This window comes from Perna viridis, chromosome 6 (genome assembly GCF_037379345.1).
Source record: "Perna viridis isolate PV_CMFRI_1.1 ecotype Kerala chromosome 6, ASM3737934v1, whole genome shotgun sequence".
Taxonomy (NCBI): Eukaryota; Metazoa; Mollusca; class Bivalvia; order Mytilida; family Mytilidae; genus Perna; species Perna viridis.
The window spans coordinates 22,127,101-22,153,686 of record NC_142450.1 but is presented as its reverse complement, the minus strand read 5'-3'; the positions used below and the strand labels follow the sequence as shown (position 1 = coordinate 22,153,686).

Here is a 26,586-nt window from a genome sequence, read left to right as displayed (position 1 = left end):
ATTGAATATGTATGATCTGTATATTTTTAGATTCAACAGACTTTTACAAACATCCTTTGAACTGAATATCCATAATTTGTACATTTTTAAATTCAACAGACTTTTACACACATCGTTTAGCGACAAATATATAATATTAACATTTCCTGTGTTAGTTTCTTTACTATTATGCCCCAGTGTATACTGCAGTCCATGACAGGTTTTTGTTTGAAAGGAATTCCTTCTTCATTTTACTTAGTTTGAGATTAATTAGAATACAGAAACAGCTTGATCTGCATCTTTTTTGACCCTACATCTAGAATTTGACAACAGTGGTCATCTCAGCACTAAGATTTATGAAAAGAGACGACATTAACTTTATCATCATACATTTTCCTTATCTGTGCAGCAAGATCACTCATCACCTGCATATGGTGTTTATATTTCACAATTGATTCGTTACGCTAGAGCAAATACTAACTACTCTGATTTCCTTGAATGCCATAAATATCTGCGTAATATACTCCTGAATCAGGGATATGGGGAAATGCGTCTCAAAGGGTCCCTCATCAAATTCCTTTTTAGATATCAGTCCTTGGTTGAAAAATACACAGTTTCTTCTTGAATAATGAGTAATGATTGTTTTTTGTAAATTGTTCATTGTGCTGATATGACCGCTGATTTACCGATTATGAGACATACCACACAAATCTATTTAATAACCACTGGTGTATTCACACCGCAATGGAAGAGGCATGTTTAGCGTGCTTTAAACCTAGATTTAACCCACCATTTCGTTTGAAAAGTCTGTACCAAGTCAGGCCCATTGCAGTGCCAGCTGCTCCGGTGGTGTAATATCCATTTTGCCATATTTATTTTGGACTTGACTTGATTATGAATTCGATTAGCATTCGATAATTTTGTTAATACCATTATTTTGGACATGATGTTTCAATAGGTTTTATACAAATGTTTGCATCGTCGGTATATTGTTGTTGTATAATGTTTATTGAGCACATTTACAGGTTTTTAATTTTTCATTCAAATATTTATTTATGTAAAAAAAAACAAAAAACATAAAAAAACAACAAAAAAAAACAAAAACAAAAAAAAAACATGCACCATATTTTTTTCAAAGATTTGCCACCACGAACGCTCAAGTCCCATATTAATGTTCAGAGTTTATGGCACTTTATATGTGTATAGATTTTGAACATTCAATATGTATTCTCAATATCCATAAAATATCATAAATCTACCAAAATGGGTTACTAGATCAGGAAATGTATTTGACAGTTTTATGCGATTATTGATGCATTAATATATCTCATTAATGTAAGTTTGCATGCATTTGATAAAAACAACTGCGTGTATTCATGACAATACAAATATACTTAGACGGTGTGTAATTAAAAATTTTATTACCTAAAGAATGATTGTAAGTTTGTACGATTTAATTTTTACAGATAAAATATTTTCTTCTCATCCTCAATATACACGGCTTCACCGAACTTATTTGCCACATGCTATGTAAGTAATCAATAACATGCGTTTTTCCCAACGAGTTCTGCTTCTTTAATTCTTTGACAACGCAGCTCGTCAGTATAATTATAGGAAATAGCACAATCTCATTTGATAATAAAATTGATTCAGTAGCCATTATTATATGTTTTCACGACTGATTGAGGTTAAGTATTTTTACATAAACAGTGCATTTTCTAAAAATCAGTAAACCAACGTCCCACATTTAGTTCCGGTTGGCGTCAAAGTTCCATCATAAGTATACTGTATTCAATATTTTCATGCAAAACATGGTACAAAAAGCTATATCTATATTATTGATAATTATGACTTCATTTAGCAATCAATCTTGTCACCATAATATTCATTTTTGAATAATTATATTTGACATGAACACAATCACCCTGTATTGTTATAATGGTATTGTATAGTGTCAACATGTAAATTTATAAATCTGTATTTCATTTTGTGGCCTGAGGTCATGACTTTGTCCAAGACATACTTTTTAGCATTTTTTTCCAATCAGTTATCAAAATTGGGATGCTCTTTAACATCTAGTTTTATTTAACAATATTGTTTAAAAACGTTTAGAGAGGTAACCATTAAGTTTATACAATACATGGCTATAACTTCATATTTACTTAGAAACATGAATTTCACAATTAGAGATTTTTTTTGGTATTTCACATACATTCTTTTGCTACACAATTTTGTATGAAAGATTAAGTGTAACCTATTCCATGTATATTGTTTAATTATATATTTTTGGGTCAATAAACACGTTCATATGTTTCATAATTAAAAATAATTTGCACAAGGTCATGAACTCTGTACTTGAATGGGGTAAACATCCAACTCTACAGTATGTAGGGGTTGTAGGAATAAGACATGGAAGAATGGGGATTCTGTACGCACGGGTGGGGATTTGGAAGGGGAGAATAGGGAAATAAGTTTAAAAAAAGTAATGTGTATAAACATGTCTAATTGAATTAAAAGCAAAAGCTTGAAGATTGAAAAAATTAAAATGTAACATGTTAGTTGATAACGTAATAATTTAATAAAGAACTATACGCCGTGGAATGGCGAATTTTCTATAGGGAATGGTTTTAATGTTTTTGTTTTTCTCAGCATGTGCTACGTCAATATCGCTATCAATCTGTAGTTAAGTATCTACTTCTGTTTCGTTCCGCCGTGTATCATGACATAATGTGACGACCATATCGTTTTATTAGATGGTTAATTTGTCTGTTTTGACAAGTTGAACAACAATTTATTTTCCATGGTATGCTTAAACAATAAAGTTCACTTTGTAAATAATTTCAAAGTTGTTTGAATGCTATATTAGCTCATATTAATATTGAGATATTTTCTCTAACGTTACTTTTTTAATGCAGTGCAACAGGGTTGTCCATTCTGACGTCAACTATAGCGGATTTATAACCTGATACAATCATGCTTACCTTAATATCTATCAATATTATACTATATTATACGAAGATTTTCGATGGTATCAAAGCAGTTTAAACATGTATACATGAATGCAAAGCGTTAATAAGCATTTAAATATCCTATAACAATATGAAAATGATTTACATGTTTATGTTTACTTCTCGTAATTTACAAAATGGCCATCCATATCTGGTCAAATAAGATTGAATTGTTCTGTCAACAGATTAAAAACGAATCCATTAAAACATGATATGACCCCAAAAAACTTATTCTTACAGATGTGTCCAACGAATCAATCTTTCTGCCGTACACAATAATTATATTGATATAATGAAATATTTCTCCCTTATTAGTTTGAGGAACCACGTGACGACAGATGAGAAAGTTGTGTCTACTAGTCGGTTTATATGATGTATTGCCTTATTACGTATGCCTGAGGCACAATTCTGACGATCTTAAGACAAGGGACTCTACTAAGTAAAGAAAATAAAGATATTTCTTCGTTAACTACACAGATGATTTGACTATGGGAGGCATACGGATTAAGTTTTCTGTTATTTTTCTTTTTTGTGTTTGGACTGTAACTGATATTAGTAAAGCACACGAAGGGTATGTATCTTCCTGTCAGATCTGAGATTTTTTAGAACTTGAAATGGATCTGGGTCGTTTTTAGGAAGTAGTGTTTCTTTGATTTAAAAAAAAAAATTCTTTTCTGAAAGAAAGTTAAGAGTATTGCTGCTAATTATTGTGGATTTGTAAATTTATAAGAGTAGATTTTTACATAAAATACTTTATTTTTTTTTTCAATTATGAATAGGACGAAGAATTTTTTTTCAGATTGTTTTCCACTTTATATATCATAGCAGCATAGTTAGATGTCAAATATGCTAAGAATATATCCACAGAACCATAAGCATCTCGTTTGATGAGTGAAATTAGTAAATAATCAACTTTCATTTTAGCTTCTACTTTTGAATACAAATTTATCTAGCTCTTCCGTCATTTAAAGGAAGGTGAACGTTCAATATAATATTATGTAGAATCAGAGTGGAAGTTAAAAACCCAATCCTTTTTTTAGTAGCTGAAAGTATGTTGCATACACGTAATTACTGGTCAATACTTGTTTCTTCAGAGAAATTAGGCAATTAAAAAACATTTTCTCCTAAATAAAGATTTGGGTATAACCGTGACATATTCACCTTTCAGTTTGTAGACAGATATACCAAGGTGAATGCAGTATAGGTTTATTAAAATCTGAAACGCCTAAATTAATTGATATATTTTTATTACCACTAAGTTGAGTAAAACGACACCAGTCTAGAATTTAACATTATTCAACTTGTTAAACTACTGCTTGTCAAACATTAAGTTTTACCTGAGCAGGTAACATTTCGACATTTTTGATTTGGGAAGTTACATTAAAATCATGTGATTTGACAGAAGATCAATCAAATAAGTAAATTAGGAAATAAATTCTCGCTTTTCAACATGTTTAAGGCGGCTTGCATTCTAAATGGTTATAAATGATTACAAACGTATTTTTATTTTTATTTTATTTTTTTCACATATATATATATTTTTTAAATATGAATGATGCTTATACATGTACATTAGCCATACAAATGAGTTCTTTATGTAAATTGTTACTTTTTCAACCATTCAGTCGCGATAGTTTAGAACCCCCTTTTCAATTACTAACGAAATAAAGACAATTCACTACAAAACGTAATAATTGCCAGGTGTTAGAGATTTTCAGGGGTATTTGACAATTATTTCAGTTTGTCATTTTTCTTATTTCATCATGTTGTTTATTGTACCCTACAACTGGGCTAATAATGTTTATAAATATATACAATGGCTAATAATGTTTATAAATATATACAATGGCTACTGTCTCACGATCATTTCACCGTTACATATATACTTGGAACCTTTGTTTTATCATCATAAGATGTTGTCAAAATAACTGTCATCGAGTCAGCTGGTGACGTATTACGTCAATTGCGAAGACATCTTTTTCAACTCCTTACGTACATGAAAAAAATTCCTAAACCAATTACTTGAACATTTTACGTCGGACTCCATGGAAACCTCCCAAATTAAATAGAAACGATTAATTTACAATACCCTCCTATTCTATGTTAATTTCTCTACTTGGGGAATGTTGTTTCCGCGAACTTGATGTGCCTTTACATGTTTCGGTATTTTCTTTGTTCATAAACAAGACAAACTACACGGAAACCCAATATACATAAATATGTTAAAACATGTATGTATCACTTTGAGTTATGTATAATGTTGTTAACGATTGTTTTAGGTTAAGTGGTATTTCATGCAACAATTTTTAAGGTAAAACAATGATGAGTTGCCTAAATATCTGATTCTAAAAATTCTAAACAAAAATTGTGATGTATTATAAATTACTATGTTGTCTAACAGTGGGAACCATAACATTCTAGGTCTACAGCTATATTACAGTTGTATTGTGGGTATAGGTATAGGCGTCGGTGGTCAAGATACCTTTCATTATGTGAAGTTTCTTCTTAATTTGATCATCCAGTAAAACAAAAACTGGACTGAGATTGGATCAGTCTTACTTTACTATAGTTCTGACACTGAGACTTCATTCCATGTAGTACACATGGTAGACACATGATATTTTCGTTTTGAGTATTTCCTGATTTCAATTTTTTTTTTGTGGCTCCATATTCCTATGTACTTGGTTTTAATGTTGATGATGAAACTTTAAGGTTACTCCTTGAAATACGTGCAAAGCATATTAAAATTTTAAGGTTAGTATTTTTTTATTTTGCAATCTGCCTTAATGCATTTACATGTAAAAACTTCATAATTCGACAGTAAAAAATGGAATTCCCCTAGGTTTCCATCTTAGAACAGAAATCGTAAATTTCATTTTAATTATTAACATCCATCATCTATGAGTAAAATGTTTCTTGCGGTTGTTTCTTATTTTTGTCGTTTTTTTAATTTATTTTATTTTATTTTATTTTATTTTAATATTTTTTTTGCTAGTTTAAATATTCCGTAACTGCTTGATTTATCTCGTGGCTGTTGTTTTGTACGATTTTAATAAATTTGTGCAGTACAAGTCCTACATTTATTGAAGGGTACACAATTCTTATCATCATAATTGATTTTTTGGCGTGGTTGTCTCGTGAACATTTTCCCATTGTCTTTTTCTTTTATATTCAAGTTGACCTTTGCTCTTCTTTTGCCAATAACTCCATTTCCTCAATTTTGAGAAGACACAAAAATCGATTATTTTGTTTTGATGGAGAGACTAAAGATTAAGTCTGAATCCGGTTATGGTAAAAAAAAATGTTTGATTTAGAACCTCTCCTTTTCGTAAAAAAAATATAAATGTAGATAAAGTTTTATCTGACGAATACTAACGTAACAAAAGCGGCAACCATTAAGCAGTGGGTTGTAGTCTTGTTGTTATGTCTTGTTCTTCCCCTGTTGTCTTTTTTTTTCTTTCTTTTTTTTTAGTATTTCCGGTATTGTTTTGTCATGGTTTATCCTGCATTGTTTTTGGTATTTCCGGAATTGTTTTGTCCACAGAATTTACTTCGCTATTATCTTTCGTATTTAAACCAAATGACTTATTGCATAATAACAGGATCGTTTCGAAATTGTCGATGTGTTTTTACAATGACTACTTCATCATGTCGAAAAACAATCTGTTCATGTACTGTACCGTAAATCAAATGGCCTTGGCTTTTTGTGTGTGCTTTAAGAGTGACGTCCCACTTCCAGTACATAGCAATCACGCATTGCGAACAGAAATCATTACTGAAAAGGTACAAGAACTATTGATATCCATCAAACTTGGTTAAATTTGTTGTTGCGTCAATTGGTGACGTCACATTTCTACACAATTGAGCCGAATATGACTGACTGTTTCAAAGTTGATATATTTTGATCGAAAATTTGTCACCACATTGTTAATATGAAAACAATTCATTGCAAAGGTAATAAACAGGTAAATTTATTTCTTTGAAACTAAACTAAACGTCATTTTACATCTACATATGCCTATAAAAAATGTGAAAATGCGTACTAACAATAGTCTGTTCACTGTTAAGTGCAGGCACATATATTACAGTGGAAGATTCAGGAAGCGGGTTCCTACGCCTGGCAACCCCTTTTGTTGGAAATTTGTTAATTTTGTGCAACATTTGGGCAAAAATGAGCAAGTAATAACCTTAAACCCTCCATTTTCAAAAATAAAACGACATGAAATATCTGATAGTCATATAATTGGAATATTGTTCATTTGTGTCTGGAGTGCATGTATATGAAGATTTTCGTAAACAAAAACATCAAGAGTTCGTACATAAACATAGTTTGACCCTTATTGACCTTATAAAACCACCCAATGATTGATCACGGAACAAGGAACATGCTATAAAGGCCTCTGGACATTTGTATAATGATCAGTCGAAAATGTTTCCAATATCCAAATCATTTTCATGAAATACACAAAATACTTCAAATACGGCCATAGAATTCCCTGAACTACTGTTAAAAACAGAAGGTGGAATTAGACAAAAAAAAGGGAAACAAAGCTGATTTTGAAATCTTGATTACCAACAAGTGAAAATACAATGACAGATGCATTTATCAGAAACAAATTATTACTTGGAAAAAATATCAAAATGCATAAAAATGCAATGTTTGTAACCTAAAGACCAATATAAAAGAATATTGGAAATAACATTTTATTTTCGCATATAACGAACAGTACGTTACGTGTTTTTGTTGGAGCAGTGTTGTAAAATGAAAACAAGAAATAAAAAGATGAGATATTTTCACTATTCTCCGTTTTTATGCAAAATGTTCATGTTAGTTTCAGTCGAAAGTATGTCGAATGCCTATCTACTCGACTTACTTTCGACTGAAACTAACATGAGCCCCACCAAAAACGCGTAACGTACAGTTCCTTTAACACATGTTCTCTTGAAGTGCAATTATTCAAACCTTCATCAAAATTATTACACGGTTCACTTGTATATTGTTCTGTTCATGAATTATTTTAAAGTGAAGTAAACGCTTATATCTATGAACATGTTTTACTTGTCTTGTACATGTACAACTTGTCAATCTTTAACGACAAGTTTTAGTATTAACATGCAAAAACAATCTAGATTTCAAGTAAACAAGATCATTAAGTGTAAATATTGTTCTGAAGTGTTGAAAAGTTTAGAAAGTATATGTTTAACATTTTATTGTGAACATATTTGAAGTGAATAAACACGACAAGAAAACCAATTGAAATCTTACGTTTTAACGTTAGTAAATCACGGAATTGAACACCACTATGTACTAAAGTTAGGGTTTTCGAGATAACCTATCCAATTGGGCATTACCTCAATTTTAAAACAGGATTTTCTTGGCAACAAGCCCGATCAGGTTCGAATTGGAAAATTATAACAAAAGCCAGTCTTCCCCTACTAATTATGGATTAAAAATGGCAGGTATCTATACACAGGTTAAAAAGTAAAACTGTGTTACATGTAACCAACACATCGAAGTTTGGATAAAAGAGACTGATTATGTGTCTTAGTAGTTTCCTACATTGACATTTGAATACCATTGAGATTGAAAGCCGTTGAAATTGGTGTTATTTTAAGTTTGAATTATGCAATTCAAACAGTTTTATAACGACTATCATTATAAAAAGGTTGAAGTTGCAGAAAATAAACTTTAATATGACAATCATAATATACAACTTTTCTTTCTGCTCATCATTGCTAACTTTTGTCAAATTTTACACAAAATTCTTTTTTTTTCAACATAAGAGGTTCCAACCCCGGCTCCACCACTGGTGTAATATTTGTTTCTCTGAAACCCCGACTAGAACTTCCTGATAGATAATATGTGCTTGCCTAAAGAAGGTGGTGCATCTTATTGGGTAACGGCAATTACCTTATTTATAGCCAAATAAGATGTTCTGTCCATCGAATAGGAAAGTAATATATCATCGGTCATTGGATTGAACCCATAAAGTCTGCAAAGTGCATAGTCAAGTGTTCTTGTGTTGGAGGTGCAGGTGTGTTTTATGGTGTAATAAAATACCTAGATATTGCTTCGGTCCCAATATTGCTGAAATACTATACGCTTAAACTGCACTCCATATAACCTTTGACATTTGTGATGTGCTCTCAAATTGTAAACATAGAAACTATACAATTCAAAATAATTGATGTCGCATGCATCTTTTTCTGTAATGTGGAATCAAATCACAAGCAATGTTACATAGGAAGATAGGTTGTTCTCTAAAATAGGGTTATCAAAGGACATCCATGGCGTATGCCTTCAATAGAATTTATAGAACATATAAAGCATTGCAAGTAACAGACATTTCTTACGAATTTGCCTTTTGTTCTAAATTATACCAAACTGAAAAATGAACCTTAAAATTGTTCATGATTAGGGGTCAAGCTTGTTGAATTACTTCCTCTTCTCAACTCCATCATTATGCAATTGGAATGGTGGGTAGGGATACATAAATGTACATGTATTCTACACAATACAGCTAACTCGCCGAATAATAAACTATTCCTCCAAAATTGAAATTTAATGTGAAACAAATAATACTGTACTGTTTGCCCTGTATTTATAAAGTGTGGTAGTCAGTTTATAAAGGTGAATACATCTACCACGCTTCATTTATATTTTCATTTAAAAAAATCTTACTACAACCGTTTGTGAAAAGTTCTAGAAAATTTCTATATCTATATAAGTTAATATAAAATTAAAAACTTTAGACATGTTATGTACACCTCATACTGCAGACTCTTTCCTTTTAATGTGTGTCCGTGTGCTACCAAAACGGTATTAGTAATACCCTCTTTTATTACACATTAGACGAAGTTTGCTATGATTAATGGCCTAGTTAATTACTGCCTATTTTTCTTCTGAAGGAAGACTTACCATTATTTATATAATACAAACATTTTATGGTTACAGAACACTATCAATTTGTAGTTTTTCTATAGTGATTACGTTAAGTTAACAAGCAAAAAAGGAAATCGCTGATGCATGGTTTCCGACAGTAAAAACGAATATGCTATTCTTGGTGTCCATGTATAAATAAATTTGATTGTTAAACACATTTTCCATTGGTTGGTCGCAACAACGATGGACGTTAATGAAAATCATGGAATAGAATAGCAAGAGGTTAGGGAATAAATTCCTATGAGTATTTTGTTTCCGAGTGCAGTGCCGAGGGATAACTAACAATATTCGTGCAGTATTTTATAACATAGCACGTAACTTTCTTTAATATTATCCTTCTAAAATCGTTGGCGTTTTCGGAACCTGAAGCTAAATTTGTTGTGTACTCACACTTATTTTCATTATTATTAACTACGCGCTTCATTTCTGGTTGCTTTCTGTGATATATATTCCATTACTAAAAAGAAAGGAGATTTTTTTCATGTATTAAGTTTTAACGAAAACCGCTTTCTTGAATATCTTTGTAAGAAAATGAATATGTAAATGAACTCAGTAACCCTTACTTTGATAAAACAATGCTTCATTCGTGCTGAACAATTACCACAACATTTCCTTATCATAAAGATGGGTCTTTGGTTGTTGTCAGAGAGTGACAGGAAATATGTTTTTATTTTGTTTTGAATAATTCTATTTGCTGAAATAACCACGAAAAATGTTTAAATGAAATATTGTTTTTGACAATAATGACAGGTATGAGCATAATATTACAATAATCAGTCTATAAATGAGATATGAGCTTTCTTTGTGTTAGTTTACTATCTAATAATCAACAAAATTACATTACTATTTCATCTTTGTAATTTCATTGGTTCTGGTGATGCCAGATGTCAGTTGATATTCTATTAATTTCAATATTGTGCTACTAAAAATCACAACGACTTTTAATATTTCATCTTTCCAAAAGTTATTTACAGTATAAATAGTATTAAGTTGGATTTGAAATTTGCTTTTCTTTGCACTGGAAAAAAACCTACGATATTTTTTTGCTTTGGTCGATATGAGTATTTATGGACCCGAAAAAAATCAATATTAATCTCAACCTTATAGATTTTATTTGGGTCATAGAACATTCCGACCGAAGCTGATGACTCAACATTTATCCAAAGTCTTGTTTTGTTAATATATTTTTGTTGTGTTATGAATTAAAAATACAAAAAAAAAAAAAAAAACAAATTACTTTTGTACATCTACTTTTCAAAATACCAAACATATACACACAAATTGAATTATAATTTGTTTATTTATAAGTATTGAAGGAAACAAACACGTTCACTGACATAAAAAAGAAATATTGTTTTGTCTCTCTTCTAAGGTTGTTCTATACTATACTAAAATGTGTAACGTTAAGGGTCTTTATCACTTGCACTATCCATGTATATCACCAAATCTGTAAGAAAACATGACTCATCATCGACCATAAAACTGTCATGGAAAGCTGATAAGTCGTGAAATTTATGAATCTATTCCTCCTAATATGAGTACATTTCAAGCACACGGCTTATCATTGTAGTCAATTGTCAAAAATAAATAAATAAATAAATATTGTTTCAGAAAAGGGAAAAGCTGGATTACAACGAAGCATCATTCAAGTGACAATGTAAAGCGTGCCTGGACAATATCAGGCTTTTTCATATTTTTGTTTAGTTTTAACTTTTTCTATCATACGCTCATTTTGAAAGTACCTTTAGACAATCCGAAAAACCTTTGTTGAAATTTGGATACCAAATTTCCAATCATCGATTAAATTGTCTTGACTTAATTGTCGTAAAAGACCAAAAGAAAAATCCATGTCAAATAAAAAAAAATGAAATCTAGAAAGAAGAGCTATTGGTAAAAAAAAATAACTGCGAAATGATTCTTCAATAGGTAACATAAAAAACAATGTAGAGTATAATTTATTTCAGCGAACACCATGGCAGCCAGACAAATCATATGATAGTAACAAAACAATCTGTAGTCCAGATACCAGAAAGTAAGGACACCAATAAATGTATAGCATTACTGAGGAGGACTGTGGTCAGAAAAGAACTGTTAACTTATCCATGCTTCCATCCTGTTCCAGGAGTAGTACCCGTTGTTGCTCATCAAACGTTAGTATTTAGTTGAAGTTTGTTCCAAGCAGTGGTAAACATTTATCATTCGATTTCAAATTGATTAAAAGTGGGAAAATGCTCATACAAAATGGGGTCTAGAAAGGAATTGGTCAAATTTATGTCTATCTGAGCTAAATGGAATTGCTTAAAGTTCTTTTTATCTCAGAGCTCATAATTGGCTGACAAATCCCAATAAACCATTAAAATATATAGAGAATTGGGCCATCCTCCTTTTGCGTCAATTGGATAAAAAATCGTAGTTAAATTGCGCCAAAAAGAAATTTCCGTGTAGTCCTTTTCCGACAGAAAAAGACTACCTTTTGCACCAAAAAAAAAAAAAAAAAATAATAATAATAATAAATCACCCGTGCCATGATTGAGTTCTGATATTTACCTGCTGATACCCCCTCATCTTCTTATTTTAAGGTAAAAAGGTAAAAAGACGTTTTTAAAACCTATTCCAACACAAAAATACATTTAAAAACATAAACATGGTAAAATTACGGTATATTGCAACATACAACACGTGTTGAGTTGTAAGTCTATCCATCAAAAAGAATATACAAATGTATTTTAACATGTAATTACAAACTGTGATTATGTCATGAATTTTGGGGTGTTTTATAAATTTACACAAGTGAAATAGAAAGAGAAAATGTTATACGAACGAGGAAATATAGCCAAGGAATAATTTATTTATAGTCTGTCCCAAAGTGATTTGTAAGTGAAATCCTTCTTCAGTCATGTTTCTCCACTCGACCAAGTAAATTTAAACTTTCAACATGAGAGAGTGGAGAAGTAGTTTAAATAACGAAAAGGCTGAAGGAGAACCGCTAATTACCGGCTGAGATTGAAAGGAATCAGTACAGTTAAAGAAATATCCAAAATTCCCATGACAAGTGTCAATGATACGGCAGATGAGACAGAGACATGGTCAGATTTAGTAACTGAAAAAAAGTCCAACATTAAGCAAACAAATAAACGAGCATACGAATATATATTAATATATTTTTCACATGTTTCGAAACCCTCGTGATTGTCTCCCTTCCATCCCTCCATAAATGACATGAAAGAAATAAAAATGAAACTCAACTCAATTCAACTCAATTCTGTATCAACTTTCACTACACTATGTTCATTAGTACAGAAACTCGCATATATTTGTTTCCCCTTGCCATGAACACATCTCTCCTTTCAATCTACTAATTCAGTGCATTCAGCATTATGTAATACTCTCACTTAAGACGCTTGTTAAATTCAAAAGGAATTTCAAATGTACATGTACATTTTAAGCCATTTTTGGCTGCATATTGCACTTTCGTTTTCTTCTGTTTTTCAGTCCTATGGGTTTAGTATGTAGGGGATACACGAATGCCCCAACCACACAATACATTCGTTTACCAACCTGCTGTCCTGGATCTCAGCCCGATTACAGAGGACGCTGTGTCAAAGGTAATATGAAAAGAAGTACTAGCCCATTTTGTGGTAACTTGATGAGCATGCTCAATATACACTTCCGCGATGTAGGGCTTGGGTAGAACAAATGAATTTTCCTCACGGAAGTGTATGTTGAGCATGCGTAGAGCATTCTCATCGACTACTCCTCAGTTAGCACAATAGGTTCTATTGATGATCAAATAGAAAGCTATATTAGACACACAAGTTATAAATGTTTAAATAATCAAACTGTTACATCGTAATACGCATGTTCACTAAAATCTTATTAAATCAAACTCTGAAAAATACTTCAATCAAAATTCATTCACTCATTTGAAAATTGTTGATTTCAGTTATAATCAAGCCTACAGTTTAATCATGTAAAACCATATCTATTCATGTCTTATCAATTCTTAATGTTTTGGACATGCACCTACAAAATTATTCGTGCAAAAAATTAAGAGACCATACAATTCTTCCTTTTATTGATAGTTCAGCTTATTGTGCAACTTTAGTTTTTTAATCCTGCAACCAAATTTTCTACTATACAAATAAAGGGTGTCGAATAACGCAAAGCTTTTATGCCTCCACTGCATTATATCGTCTTCTGGTTACCTTTTCAGTTATGAGCAACGACGAAAACAGGTAACAGGTTTAAAGGCGCCCTCGTTGACTGCCGCGCTCAAAAGATTGCTGAAAAAAATACTTTGGACAAACTACGCATATTTTATTGAGACAATGTTGTTGCAGGATAATAAAAACAATGTACGAACATTGCCGAAAATATCAATATATATTTATTTGTACTCGCTTCGAAACAGTCAGATTAGCTCGGGGAATCCTCGTGATGCGACTGTTCCTAAAGCTCGTAAAATAAATTTGAGATTTTCCGGCAATATGCATGTATTGTATATGTCACAGGTTGGCAGTGTAAAATTTTTATAGCAAAAGCAAAAAGGACGAAGGAGGAAAATAATTGTGTTCATAAAAAATCCTCAAACTAGTGTTTTTTATATTATGATGCAATGTTAGCGCTGAACTTCCTAGGGATGCTTTTTTTTCTTTTCAGATGTTAAAGCAACTACAGAGCCAGAAAAGAAACCAGAACCATATACACACCAGCAACAGTCAGCACCAACCAGGAGATTAGAAGAATTGCCCAAATATCCAGCATCTTATGAAAATAAACGTAAAGAGGTCTTCCGTAAAGTAATGTCTCAACCAAGACACTGGATGCCACATCCAATGATCATGAGACGCATTGATGCCATCATGAAACAGCGCAAACATCTTATTGAACAACTGAAGAAAGATATGGAAGAATCAAAACAACGACAAGTTCCTCCAAGAACATCAATCAGTGATCTCTTCCCGTCAATTCCTCATCCATTATTGGGTAAACATAACCAGCAACAAAAACCATCCGCACCAGAAATACCACGACCATCACAGCAAGCAAGAGCCAAAGAAGCTCCACATCATCATCATCATCACATGTCTCACCACATGCCACATCACATTCCTCATCACCAAATGGCTGCCGAATTGCATGCAGCTCTACATAAGAATAACATCCCACATTCTCATGATGACCAAGGTAACCCACAGATGCATGAACTTAAACCTAGTGCTGCATTCTTACAACAGCAAGAACAACTCAAACAGCAAATGGAAGCAAGAAAACACATGTCAAGACAACACCAACTGCATATGCTGCAACAACAAAAGCAAAAGGCCCTTGCAATGCGACAGCAAATGCTCCATCACAGGAGAATGCAACAAGCCCAGCTTCAAAGACAACAAATGATTGAACAGATGAGGAACGCTGCCCAACAGAGCTACCGACAGATGCCACTTGTTCCTCAACAACAAAGACCATCTGTACAGCCATACGTTGTTCAGAGAACCTTTACCTCTAATAACCGCCAATTCCCTAATGTTCCTAACATGCGCGCTTCTGTAATGGTGGCTGTCAGTCCAAATTCAATTCAACATTTCGTACAGAAAACTATTCAGCAAAGTTTTCCTAGCATCCCTCAACATCCGGTGACAAGGTACCGTGCTCAGTTACCAAGAATACCGGTAGAATCTCCCCCAGTCAGCATCAGTCCGGGACCTAATTCTCCATTTAGTAAGTTTACTTCTCCTATGCTTATACGTTGATATTCAAAGTGTTATTCGGAGCACATTTTTAAAGCTGTAATTATATTCAAAAGTTAATTTATGTACATTGTTCCTGAATTCTCGTATTTAATTATCAATAAGTAAATTCATTGCTATCTATATATTACCAGAACTATTCTGGAAATGTCGTCACCACCATCACCAAATGCTCAATGACGTTGCACCAGCTATTCGTAAGTTTCGCTGCTTTGTCGATAGCTGCTACATGTACATGTCATATAGTATAAACAGAAACATATATGCCATAGGAGCAAACGCCATCTAGACCTGTTATATATGAACATAGATTAGAATAACTCGACTAGTTTCCTTTTCATATAATTCCTTCTCCTTCAGAACATAATGTAGAATTTTACGCTTTAACCATAGAACATATACTAGTAGACTATTAACACTTAACATCTCATTCCGGTACCACTAGCTATATAGCAGTATTATAAAGAGGAACACGAGTCAGGCGAGACTAATAAGGGAGAACATCAATTCTGGTATCATTTTGTTAACACTGGTGGGTTTTATTGTCGGTATTCGAGACGGTAATGCCCACTTGTAGCGTCAAGGATAGTTGTGCTCTGTTTTTTGAAAATTTTAAAATTTGAACTTCCGGTTTCTAATTATCCGATTCCACTATAATCGGAACTACTCGGCCATTTCCGGTGAATTTCCGCTCCGTATCTACAGAAAGACCGAGCAAGTTTAAAGGTTATTTTGTAAGAATCCATGCTATAGAAACTGAGAAGAGGAGAGACCCAGAGCAGGGGCGGATCCAGGCACTTTGAAAGGAAGGGATGCCAGCCGGGATTCCTCAGAAAAAGGGGGTTTCTTTGCCATTTTTGTCAATTTTACACTTGAATTGAAAAAAAATCCAATAAAAAGGAAGGTGCCAACCCCCTGTGCCATCCCTCTGGATCCGCCACTGCTGGGTGAACGAAGCTAGCAGAGAACACTGATTTAGTGATAGTGTGTTAGTTTCTCACTAAGGAGACAAGAAATGTTCCATTTATAGATGTACGAGATTTTCTTTTCTGGAAACGCAAGTCACCTGATCGTAATTCTGTTTCCCGATTGGCCAAGTACTGATAACTCAGTGGCGTTCGAAAAAACTGCATCAAAAATTGAAATTGAGTGTCATGTGTTATTTCCTGAATGAAATGTAGAAAATAATAAAGTAAAAAGAACAAATTTTACTGCGTCGGCTATATTTTTTAAAGATAGTACTTGTTTGTCAATGTAGAAGTCTAAAACAATTAAAATAACATTGTCATTTTAATATCAGCTCATGTCTTCATGCTTGTCTGCACTTGTGTAGAATAAATGTCATGAGAAATAAACCATATGTTCTTCATTTCAGTTATAATCGGTAAAGTTTTGTTTGAATCGCTTTTATATTGCCGCTTGATTTTTCCTTTATATTCTAAAATCCCTCCTTGCCTTTAGCTTAAATTGCTTTTTGTTATAATGTCCCAATGGAAGCGTACTTTATTTTGTTCCCAACGGAAGCTTACCTTATTTGCTTGTATTCAGTGTTAAAGTTTTATTTGGACAAATTGAAATAAAAATTACAAATCATGACAAAACATTGAAATAAATATTCAAAGAACTTAAAGTTCCGTTATTTCAATGGCGGCGACACGTCAACGTGAGCCGTAATTAAGGGATCTGCATGTATATTAATTAGACTTTTACCACCAACAGTAACCAAAGTCAGTTTGTCTCCCCCAAAATACGACCCATGTATAATACCAACATAACAAATCAATGATTTAATATTATAGTTTGGCTTCAAATCCTCTGTAGATACTTAATTTCTGCTAATAAAAGTCCAAACGACTAATATAAATGCAGATGTGTCTTCAATATTCGCTTAAATTCGTGAAATTTCTTCTTTTTCGACAACAAAAAAATTCATATGTGGACTCAAACTTCCGCTATTTCTCTTTTTTATCTTCTACATTTCATACATTATGTCTTCACGTGTTTGTATCTTTTTACAAATAAGACTTTTTTCTCTAATGCTCGTATGTATTTCAAGAAACTTGCAATGACATTTTGTTTTAAATATAATTCGAATTCAGTTCTTTGTGGCAAATGCAAAAATGTCTAGACTACAATAATCACTGCAAAGTATGTAGTTTTTGATTTTAACCGTTTGATTACATTTTATTTAGAGAAAATAAACAGGCAAACGATTGTTCGATGTAATTTAAAAAAAAGTCAATAACATATTCATGTCCTACATTCCGAATTTGCATATGTCCAAAAAAAAAAAAAAAAAAAAAAAAATACGGTCACAACACAACAAACTTGATAGTATTATATTCTGTTATTACAATGGTCAAAATAATATAATAAGATTATGCTTATGAAGCCTAAGCATTTTTTTGGTGTATATATATAAATATGACTAGTGTAACTCTGTTACAATGTAATTTATTGTTGTTTTCTTCATTTACTAGATGCCCAGCCATCACCAACCTGCTTTACCCAGTATATGATGGTGCTGAAAAAATGTTTCAATGCTGCTGGAGTTGATATCCCAATAGACCATAACATGTTTAACGTTAACTTCAACTACAACGGTGTGTGCGAGTAAGTGAAGTCAGCAGTGTAATAATTTCGTAATTACGAGTGTCTCAAATTAAAAAAAATCAGCATTACCAAAATTTCGCAAGAATGTCTATATATATATATATATATATATCTATATATATATATATATATATATATATATATATATATATATATATATAGATATAGATATAAAAGAAAAAAGATAATAAAGTTAGCAGTGGCAACTGAAAATGTAGTACCCGTGTCTCCGGTGTCAAAATCTGAAGAAAACAGGCGCATAAAATTTAGTCAGCAATATACCGGTAATAATTTTATGATTTAGTTTCATTGCGAAATCAATAAGGAATAATCAATGATCGTTAGGTCACGTGTTCAAAACTTATAGTTCATCTCTTTATTATTTTAGTATTTGTACAATAGAAGCTATACGTGTATGTATTTTCTAAATTAACGTTAGTCCATTTCTATCAAAATGTACATGTAGTAATGACTGCAAAAAAGCCATATTATGTATTCATTTTTTTCATTTTATAGGAAACGTGAAATGATTATGACCTGTATATTTGATAATCTGGCTAACTGCAACACACCACAAGAACAACACCTTGTCAAAACAACCATTGGCAATACAGTTGACGAGATGAACAGATTCTGCCAGATAGGACAAAGTAAATCATTTTGCTTGTAAAAGCCGAGAAAATCAATACAGAAGTCGGCAGTCTCAATACACATTTATATTCCACCAATTAACGAGATATTGTGTGCAATTACCGGGGGGTAAAAAAAATCAGACGAGATGGATGTGATTCAGATATTTACGAGAGAAAAGAACTCTAAATGTGTTTAAACATAATCATAGAATTGAAATGTCATGCTAAAACACTATTTTAAAATCTGTTCCAAGTATTGGGGTTGGGAGAAACGCATGGTCCATGATCCGAGTTGTCAGTGGGTTGCCCATTTTTTTTGTTTCTTTGTACGTGTTATTTTATTTATTTCATGTTCTTTTGTTGTGTGTCATTATTTGCTCTGTCTAGTATTTGTCCTTGGAATATATTCTTTTGATTTTCGATCAAATCTCGCTTCCCTTGATAACCTTTTTTACACCTAGGCAATGTCCTTAGTTTTTTGATGGCGTATAGGTTTGTATTTTTTTCATATTTCACTCAAGGTTTTATATGCGCTGTACTCTGTATCTATCCGTTTTCATCCTGTATTCGTCGTCCTGAATTTCTAGTTCTCGATTTTACTTTCACAAGAAACAGTCAATCTACTGGCGGATTCAAGGGCGGGGGTACAAATCCCTGGAAACCCTTTTAGATCCAGACCCATCATTTTTAACTTCTTGATCAACCCCACCTCCATCTATAACTTTCTGGATCCACCACAGAAATTAATGTTTATTTCCATAAAAAATACGCTTTTCCTTCATTTGTGTACCTCATACATGTACAAGTTTTTAATGCAAGACATTCTGATATAATGACAACAAATTTTAACGCGTATAAAATAATATGTATAATTAATTTTATCTCTACAGTAAACGGTATTGAAGAAAGACTAGGTGGAAGGGGAGACAACATGGTACCTCCAGCAATGGAACAGGTACAACAACAGGAAGTAGTACCAATGGAACCAGTCCAAGAAATGCCAATCATTCCACAAGATCATCATGCCATGTCTCTGGGACAACACGTACTCAGTCACGAAGTACAACAAGGTAACTTAATTAATATACATGTATAATGAAAGATTTATCGAATGCGTTTATTCATTACACAATTGTCATATTTTTTTTAATTCGTGACAGACGATCAAGAGGCGAAGTCCTCTAAAATTTTAAGTTCTATATTAATATACTTAGAAAATATTGTTTTAATCTTTGAAAAAATTAATATCGGTTGGATAACAACACTTTCTTTACCTCTACTTAAATAACAATCTAAATCTTGTAGAAACATTACCAAAACTAAACGAAGTTCCAGAACAACAACACGAAGTACAAAAGGTACCAGAAGAAGTGAAACCAGTCAAAGATGAAAAGAAGCCAGCAGTTACTATTTCCGAACATGAAGATAGTGAAAATATTCCTGGCCACGCACATGCCCACGTTAACGGAGCCGATCACGATCATGATAGTCATATAAGTATTGAGGAGCTAAGAGAGGAGAGCTTTTATCTACCTATTCTCATCGGTACAGCCATTGGAGTTGCTGGTATTTTTATCCTTCTGCTTGCCATTTTATGTATTTGCTGCAGACGACGTCTCCACAAGAAAATGTACATTGAGAAAGAGACAGAAAAACCAAAATTGTTTGATGTATACACCATTGGCGTTCCACCACCTGTTTATGAAGTAAATGGTATACCTCCAATATCATACGAAGAGGCCAAAGGTGAAAAATTCACCGGAAGTCCAGCTTCTGTAAGACGTAATAATGCCGAAAACGAGTCTCAACAACAAGGAGTTTCTACCATTTCCGGTTCAGTTAGTGATATTTGAATGAATCATGTTGGACTTCAAATTATAAAACTGACAAAGATGTGTCTTTCTAAAATGTTCCGCTTTTAACGCATTCTACGTGATGTATTTTAGTAATTTCGCAATACATATACATTGCACTAACCAATAAGAAGACAATGTAATAGATATATATTTACTTGTATAAATCTTTTAAGGATATGAATATGAAAGTGCAACAAGTGTGATGATAATACTTACATGTACTATTGTTTTAATTACATTGCATTGTGATAATAAAAACTTACATATCGATGTCCATTTGGAATTGTTTCAAGTACCTAGTCTGGGCTTAAGTCATTTTATAAGTTCATTATCTCTTTTGAAACTACAAATGTTTATAAATACCAACTAAGCTGATAATCACAATCAAATTTAATGGAAAATCTACTATTCGAAAGTGAAATCTTCAGTGTTTGTCAAATATTTAGTCATGGGATCCACCCTTTTTTCCTTCTGAAAACAAGTTTAAAGAGAATCTTGATATGTCTCATTTTCTTTTGGTGGATACAGTAGATCGGAGTCTGGTACATTTTGATTTATAAGGGGCTCAAATCAATTATTTTGTTTAAACTTTTATCTGAAGTTTAGACTTCAAATTTATCTTTCATCGTAAGTGTATTGTTGTGTCAAGGGACGACATGTTTCCTCATCAATGCTTGTTTTGGTCCTTACTTTTTATTTCGATAAACCCCTACAATATATATATTTCATTCTCATCTGTCATTGGTGTGGACGGAGAACCCACTGAGTCCTTGTTACACAATTCGATCTATTGGTGACTTGGGACAGGGTTTCGATTAAGTTCTATTGAAACAAAATTTCGAAGTCAGCAAACAAGTGTGGTCTTTCAAAGGCAAAAAATGGAACACAACATATTTATATGTCTCTGTTCCCTTTATGTTCGTTTAAGCCATGTACTTGGATTGTTGTCGATATTATGAGTTTTACGACGATACATAAATATCCACAAATCCTGATATAAATTGCAAAATACGAAAGAAGAACCTTTAACTCGTCGTGGCACACCTATATTGAGCTTCAGTCAAAATATTATGTGTTTGTGACAAGTATAGTTGCACTATAACGGGAATGGTGGGTGCAGACCAACGAACAAGTAAACAAACGAAAGGACACGAGGATAACTATATCGTTCATTCGCAAAAAAGTATATATTGTTAATCGTTATTATCGGAATCCATGGCGCGAATCTAAGGTACCGTCAATTTATCCATCGATTTCATGTGCAACAACTAAAATATTACCACAATAAGGTCAAGTTAATTTTATGCCTCTTTTGTTTTATTTTTTCTTTGAATTCGTTAAAGTCATAAATTACAGAAAGTGTCCTTGGGTTCCTTAACCCAACTATATTATGTGTGGTGATTTTGCTGACCATAGATTATGATCTTGAGGAGCGCAGTAATTTTTGACATGTTTACAACACAAAAGAAGCGTGATAAATTCGGATAATAAGGATTGACAGTAGACACTTTTTTGCGAATGATAGTTGAAAACGGGACGGATATAGTGACCCTGGTGTCCATCAAAATGAAAAAAAAATTTAAAAGACTATTGGACAACAGTGAATAACAATAGTTGTGGTTCAATTACCAACATCAACTACTTTATATAATGCAAAACGCAAGTAATCTCTCGCATCACGCAAGATCATGGAGTGTACGTATATTGTGATGTAAAATCCCTGGCAAGATATATGAATTCGCGCATTCTAGTAAAGTTTTCCCAACTCAAACACTGTGATTACACTATTCAACTTGAACATAGTTTGTATCAACTACATAGTGCAATGAACACGCATATAATTATATTTTTTTCTTTTGAAAGTATCAAATGGAATAAGGCATAGGGTTATTGATAACAAAAACGATAAAGAAAAAATGTATATTGTTTTTTTTTTAATATTCCATCATCGTCTTCATTCTTCATTCACATCTATATGAGAATGCTGCCTCATTCAGGAAGCATATTTTGATGGATTTATATTTGTCATGTTGGATGATATTAGGTGTTATTAATTAAAACTCTTTTCTCTTACGTTACACATCGTCTTATCTACCCAGAGTCATCAGATTACAACGATCAACTATTATCCGATTTTCACGGTAGCAAACTTTCGGTACAACTGAGTTCCAAGTAAAAGAAAAATACGTTTAATACATTCCGCTAAAAAAGAAGAACATGGATTAAAACATAAGAGATTCAAAAGAGGAAGATAAACATAACTCAAAAGAAAGCTAACGCGCTGTAAAACCACTATTTAGATGGCTTCTTTATGTTTCTGTCAATTTTACTTCGATATATCTACATTCAATTCTAAATTGGATTCCCATACTTCATAAGAATCCATTCAAAGAAAGGTATATAGCTAGACCTTCATCTTGCTCCACGAAAGAGCTGTCGATTCACCTTACAAAGATAGTGTCCGCAGTAAAAGATGGACAACAAGCTAGTTGCAATACCACCTACCCTCGTAGTGGCATTATTCATATGTGGATACTTAAACATTCTAAAGATATACTTTAAAACCGAAAAAAAACCCGCAGTTTTTCGGAAATTAGTTCTTTTCAAAACTTTTAACTATTCAACACTTTACACTACGTTGCCACATGATAAATTAAAATCCCGTTTAAAAGGAAGAGTAAAAGTGTGCTACACAGAAAAGCAGGTTTATAGCATGATTCTTGATTTCCTCATTGATAACATATTTGTCACATTTGGAGGAGCTATATTTCACCATAAAGGTGGCATTCCAGTGGGCACTAATGTTGCTCTTCTCCTAGCTTATATGTTTTTTTGTATTTATACCAGACTGAGTTTCTTCAGAAAGAAAAAAAATTAAAAGATGCAAAATCCTTTATTTCACATACCGGTATACATTTGTACTGTTGATGTCCCGATGAATGTCCATTAACAACCCTTCTTTTGGTAAATGGTTACCTTCAATATATCCAACACAGCTCGAAATAAAGGAGACTACAGAAACAGCTTGTTCGGTATCTTTTTTTGGATTACCATCTCGATTTCGACAACAGTGGTCATTTCAGTACTAAGATTTATGATAAAAGAGACGACTTTAGTTTTAACATGATAAATTTTCCTTACCTGTTTAGACCAGGTACTAACTACCCTGATTCTCTTGAACATCATAAATATCTGCGTAACATACTCCTGAATCAGGGTTATGAGGAAATGCGTCTCAAAATGTCATATCCTTTCCTTCTCTATTATTTGAAAATTTTAATATTTTACACTGTGCGCAAACGTAGTATAGAATCCAAAATACTAGTGTGCACAAACGTATTCAATTTTTTTGCGCAAACATCATATGTGCTCAACCGTAAATCGTTAAATTGTACGCAAACGGATTGGAGTTCGGCAATTCTGTTGTTACCTTATTCAATGTTATAAGTATTTCAAAATCGTAAAAATAACACAATTCTCTCAATAATAATTAAAAACATGGTAAATACGAGTAATAACTAGACATTGCCCCTAACGGGACTAAAATCTCAGTAGCATGTTGAATGCAGACACACGAGTCATACTGGACACAATTTTTATGCCCAGTTTTTTGTCAATCTACTTCTCTGACGAAAAACTGGGCATAGTATAAACAGCATTAAATAGCAAGTGGACATGTCTGAGAACACACATAATGACTAAAATATGGAAACAAAATAAAAAAAACACACACACACAATTTGATAATCCCTTCGTTAATGACAATATGATCAAAGCGGGGTAACTCTATATTAACGTGTCATAGTTTTCCTTTCCTCTTTCGTCTACCCCGGACTTGACTTTTTATGAACAAGCAGAAAAGCAGAAGACGCTTACCCTGCTGGTGCACCTGGTCCACACTCCCAGTTTTTGGTGGAGTCCGAGTTGCTCATTTGCTTTTGTTACTTTGTATGTATGATTTTAGTTACTTAATGCTCTTTGTTTTGTATGTCTAATTTCCATGTCTGGTCTTTGTCCCTGGAGTTACATTCTTTTGATTACCGCTATAACCTTGGTTCCCTTGATTACTCTTTTAGAAAATACTCTCGGAGTATTAAGTTAAATATCGGAATAGAATTACATTAAATGATTTTGTCGGCAAAACAATATGCCTTGTTTGGAGCTTTTTGGCCAGAAACCAGAAAATTTGAAAGGGAGGTTGAGTAATTTCATTACTTTATGGGTAAAAATCATAAAAATTAAAAAAAATATATATGTAAGCAACGGGGCGTACGTCACCTACCAGCCCCCCACTCCCCAATCCTGGATCCGCCACAGGTTAAACCATATATCACGATGTATAATGTATATTTGTAACAAGATATTTTTTTTGATACTACAACAATGCTCTGTCGTCCAACAGCTGATTTGCCAGACAAGCTTGGGCAATAGACATCAGAGCTTGTTCGGCCCATATAATAAAGCACGGGATTTAGCTAGAAAGTCGAAATTCATGTAAATTGAAGGAAAGACAGTTATTTATTGTTGCATTTACGTCAGACAACGCTATCGACATATTTTTCACTGTGTACAAAATTTGCACACTGCTTATTTTTACAAAATTATCCAATATTTGACTCCCTGATCTAGAACTTCATAAGTTCAAGATCACAATATTTTGTTTACGATTTTTTTTTCTATTCTCAAAACACGAATTACTGAAGAAAAGCATTATACATAATATTCTCAATAGTATAAACTTACATAGCATACCTAGTCTTAAATTTTCAAGAGCCAAAAAGAAGCAAATTTCAGTCTCGAAGCGCGCATCAAAGTTAGTGCGCTAAATCCCGTATTTTTTTTATGGGAGAAGCTCTGACGTCCTGTCCCGCGCCCCCAACTTGTCTGGTAAATCAGCCTTTGGACGTTACCTATAGGGTAATAATATGTGAACTATAGTTTTAATCTTTCAGAAGCCACGTTGACGCGAAATGATAGCAAGTTTAATATCAATAAAAAGAAAGAAATTCATCAAACCGCGAACAGCAAAAAAATTTTGAATGGAAATTGTATTGCATACCTGTATCGATCGAAGCAATCAAGATTACGATGCAATTCACAACAAATCAAACATCAATATCACCTAGAGTCTCTATTAAGCAGCTTATGTATGTTTATATGTAAAATTTAAAAAAAAAACTCAATACACGGCATGTCAATGTCTACGATGTTGAATATTCACACGTGTTATCAGCTTTGGAGGAGTATAATATTTTTATATAATAATAGTCATATTTCCACGTGTATATTTGGAATTATTCACACGTGTTCTATGCATTGTTTTGTGCCAATAATGACATAATTTGGGCCACAAACCATACTGCAATTTCGCCAAAAAAAAAAATATTTGTATTTTCGCCAATTACAGGTGATTTTGATGTAATATAGTAATAGCTTTTATATCATTATTGTACTTGTATCTCTTCCGTTCGCCACCAATTTCTTTGACCCCTGCTCAATATACGGGGAGGTGGAAGAATGAATGTTAAAATAGTTTAAACACTTAAACCGCTTTTTACAGCATTGTCATATACGATTTGCCTTCATTGTTCAAAACGTTCGACAATCTATCTATATGCAAGACCGTCAAATATTCCATCTACTTGTCACAAATTTAGATATACATCTATCTTGACACTTCGATACTTTGCGAACACATACAACTTTTACACCCGATGGTTACAGTTTTGTAAGAGTACAAATCGTTAAAACTTTATTTATCCTCCTTTACCAACATTTAACGGTTACCAGGAAAATTTGGCGCAA

At 32.8% G+C, this 26,586-nt stretch overlaps 1 protein-coding gene across 2 annotated transcripts; it reads left to right on the top strand.

Moving 5' to 3' along the window:
- Positions 1 to 3,348: 3,348 nt before the first annotated feature.
- On the top strand, positions 3,349 to 21,051 carry LOC148614088 (uncharacterized). Of its 2 annotated transcripts, XM_088587919.1 has the most exons (9): positions 3,350 to 3,558; positions 11,895 to 12,080; positions 13,423 to 13,535; positions 14,590 to 15,651; positions 15,815 to 15,877; positions 18,161 to 18,293; positions 18,810 to 18,943; positions 19,816 to 19,995; positions 20,231 to 21,051. In XM_088587919.1, the coding sequence occupies exons 1-9, from the start codon at positions 3,476 to 3,478 to the stop codon at positions 20,776 to 20,778; spliced, it is 2,502 nt and encodes an 833-aa protein (XP_088444045.1). In that variant the 5' UTR covers positions 3,350 to 3,475; the 3' UTR covers positions 20,779 to 21,051. The 2 variants fall into 2 exon arrangements, with proteins under 2 accessions (XP_088444046.1, XP_088444045.1); XM_088587920.1 differs by lacking the exon at positions 15,815 to 15,877 and having other exon boundaries at positions 3,349 to 3,558; positions 20,231 to 20,926.
- The last annotated feature ends 5,535 nt before the right edge of the window (positions 21,052 to 26,586 follow it).

Coding starts and splice junctions, on each gene's coding strand:
- LOC148614088 (XM_088587919.1), top strand. CDS start 3,476: ATGGGAGGCATACGGATTAAGTTTTCTGTTATTTTTCTTTTTTGTGTT. Junction 3,559..11,894: donor ATTAGTAAAGCACACGAAGG/GTATGTATCTTC, acceptor AATTTATTTCAG/CGAACACCATGGCAGCCAGA. Junction 19,996..20,230: donor CAGTCACGAAGTACAACAAG/GTAACTTAATTA, acceptor TAAATCTTGTAG/AAACATTACCAAAACTAAAC.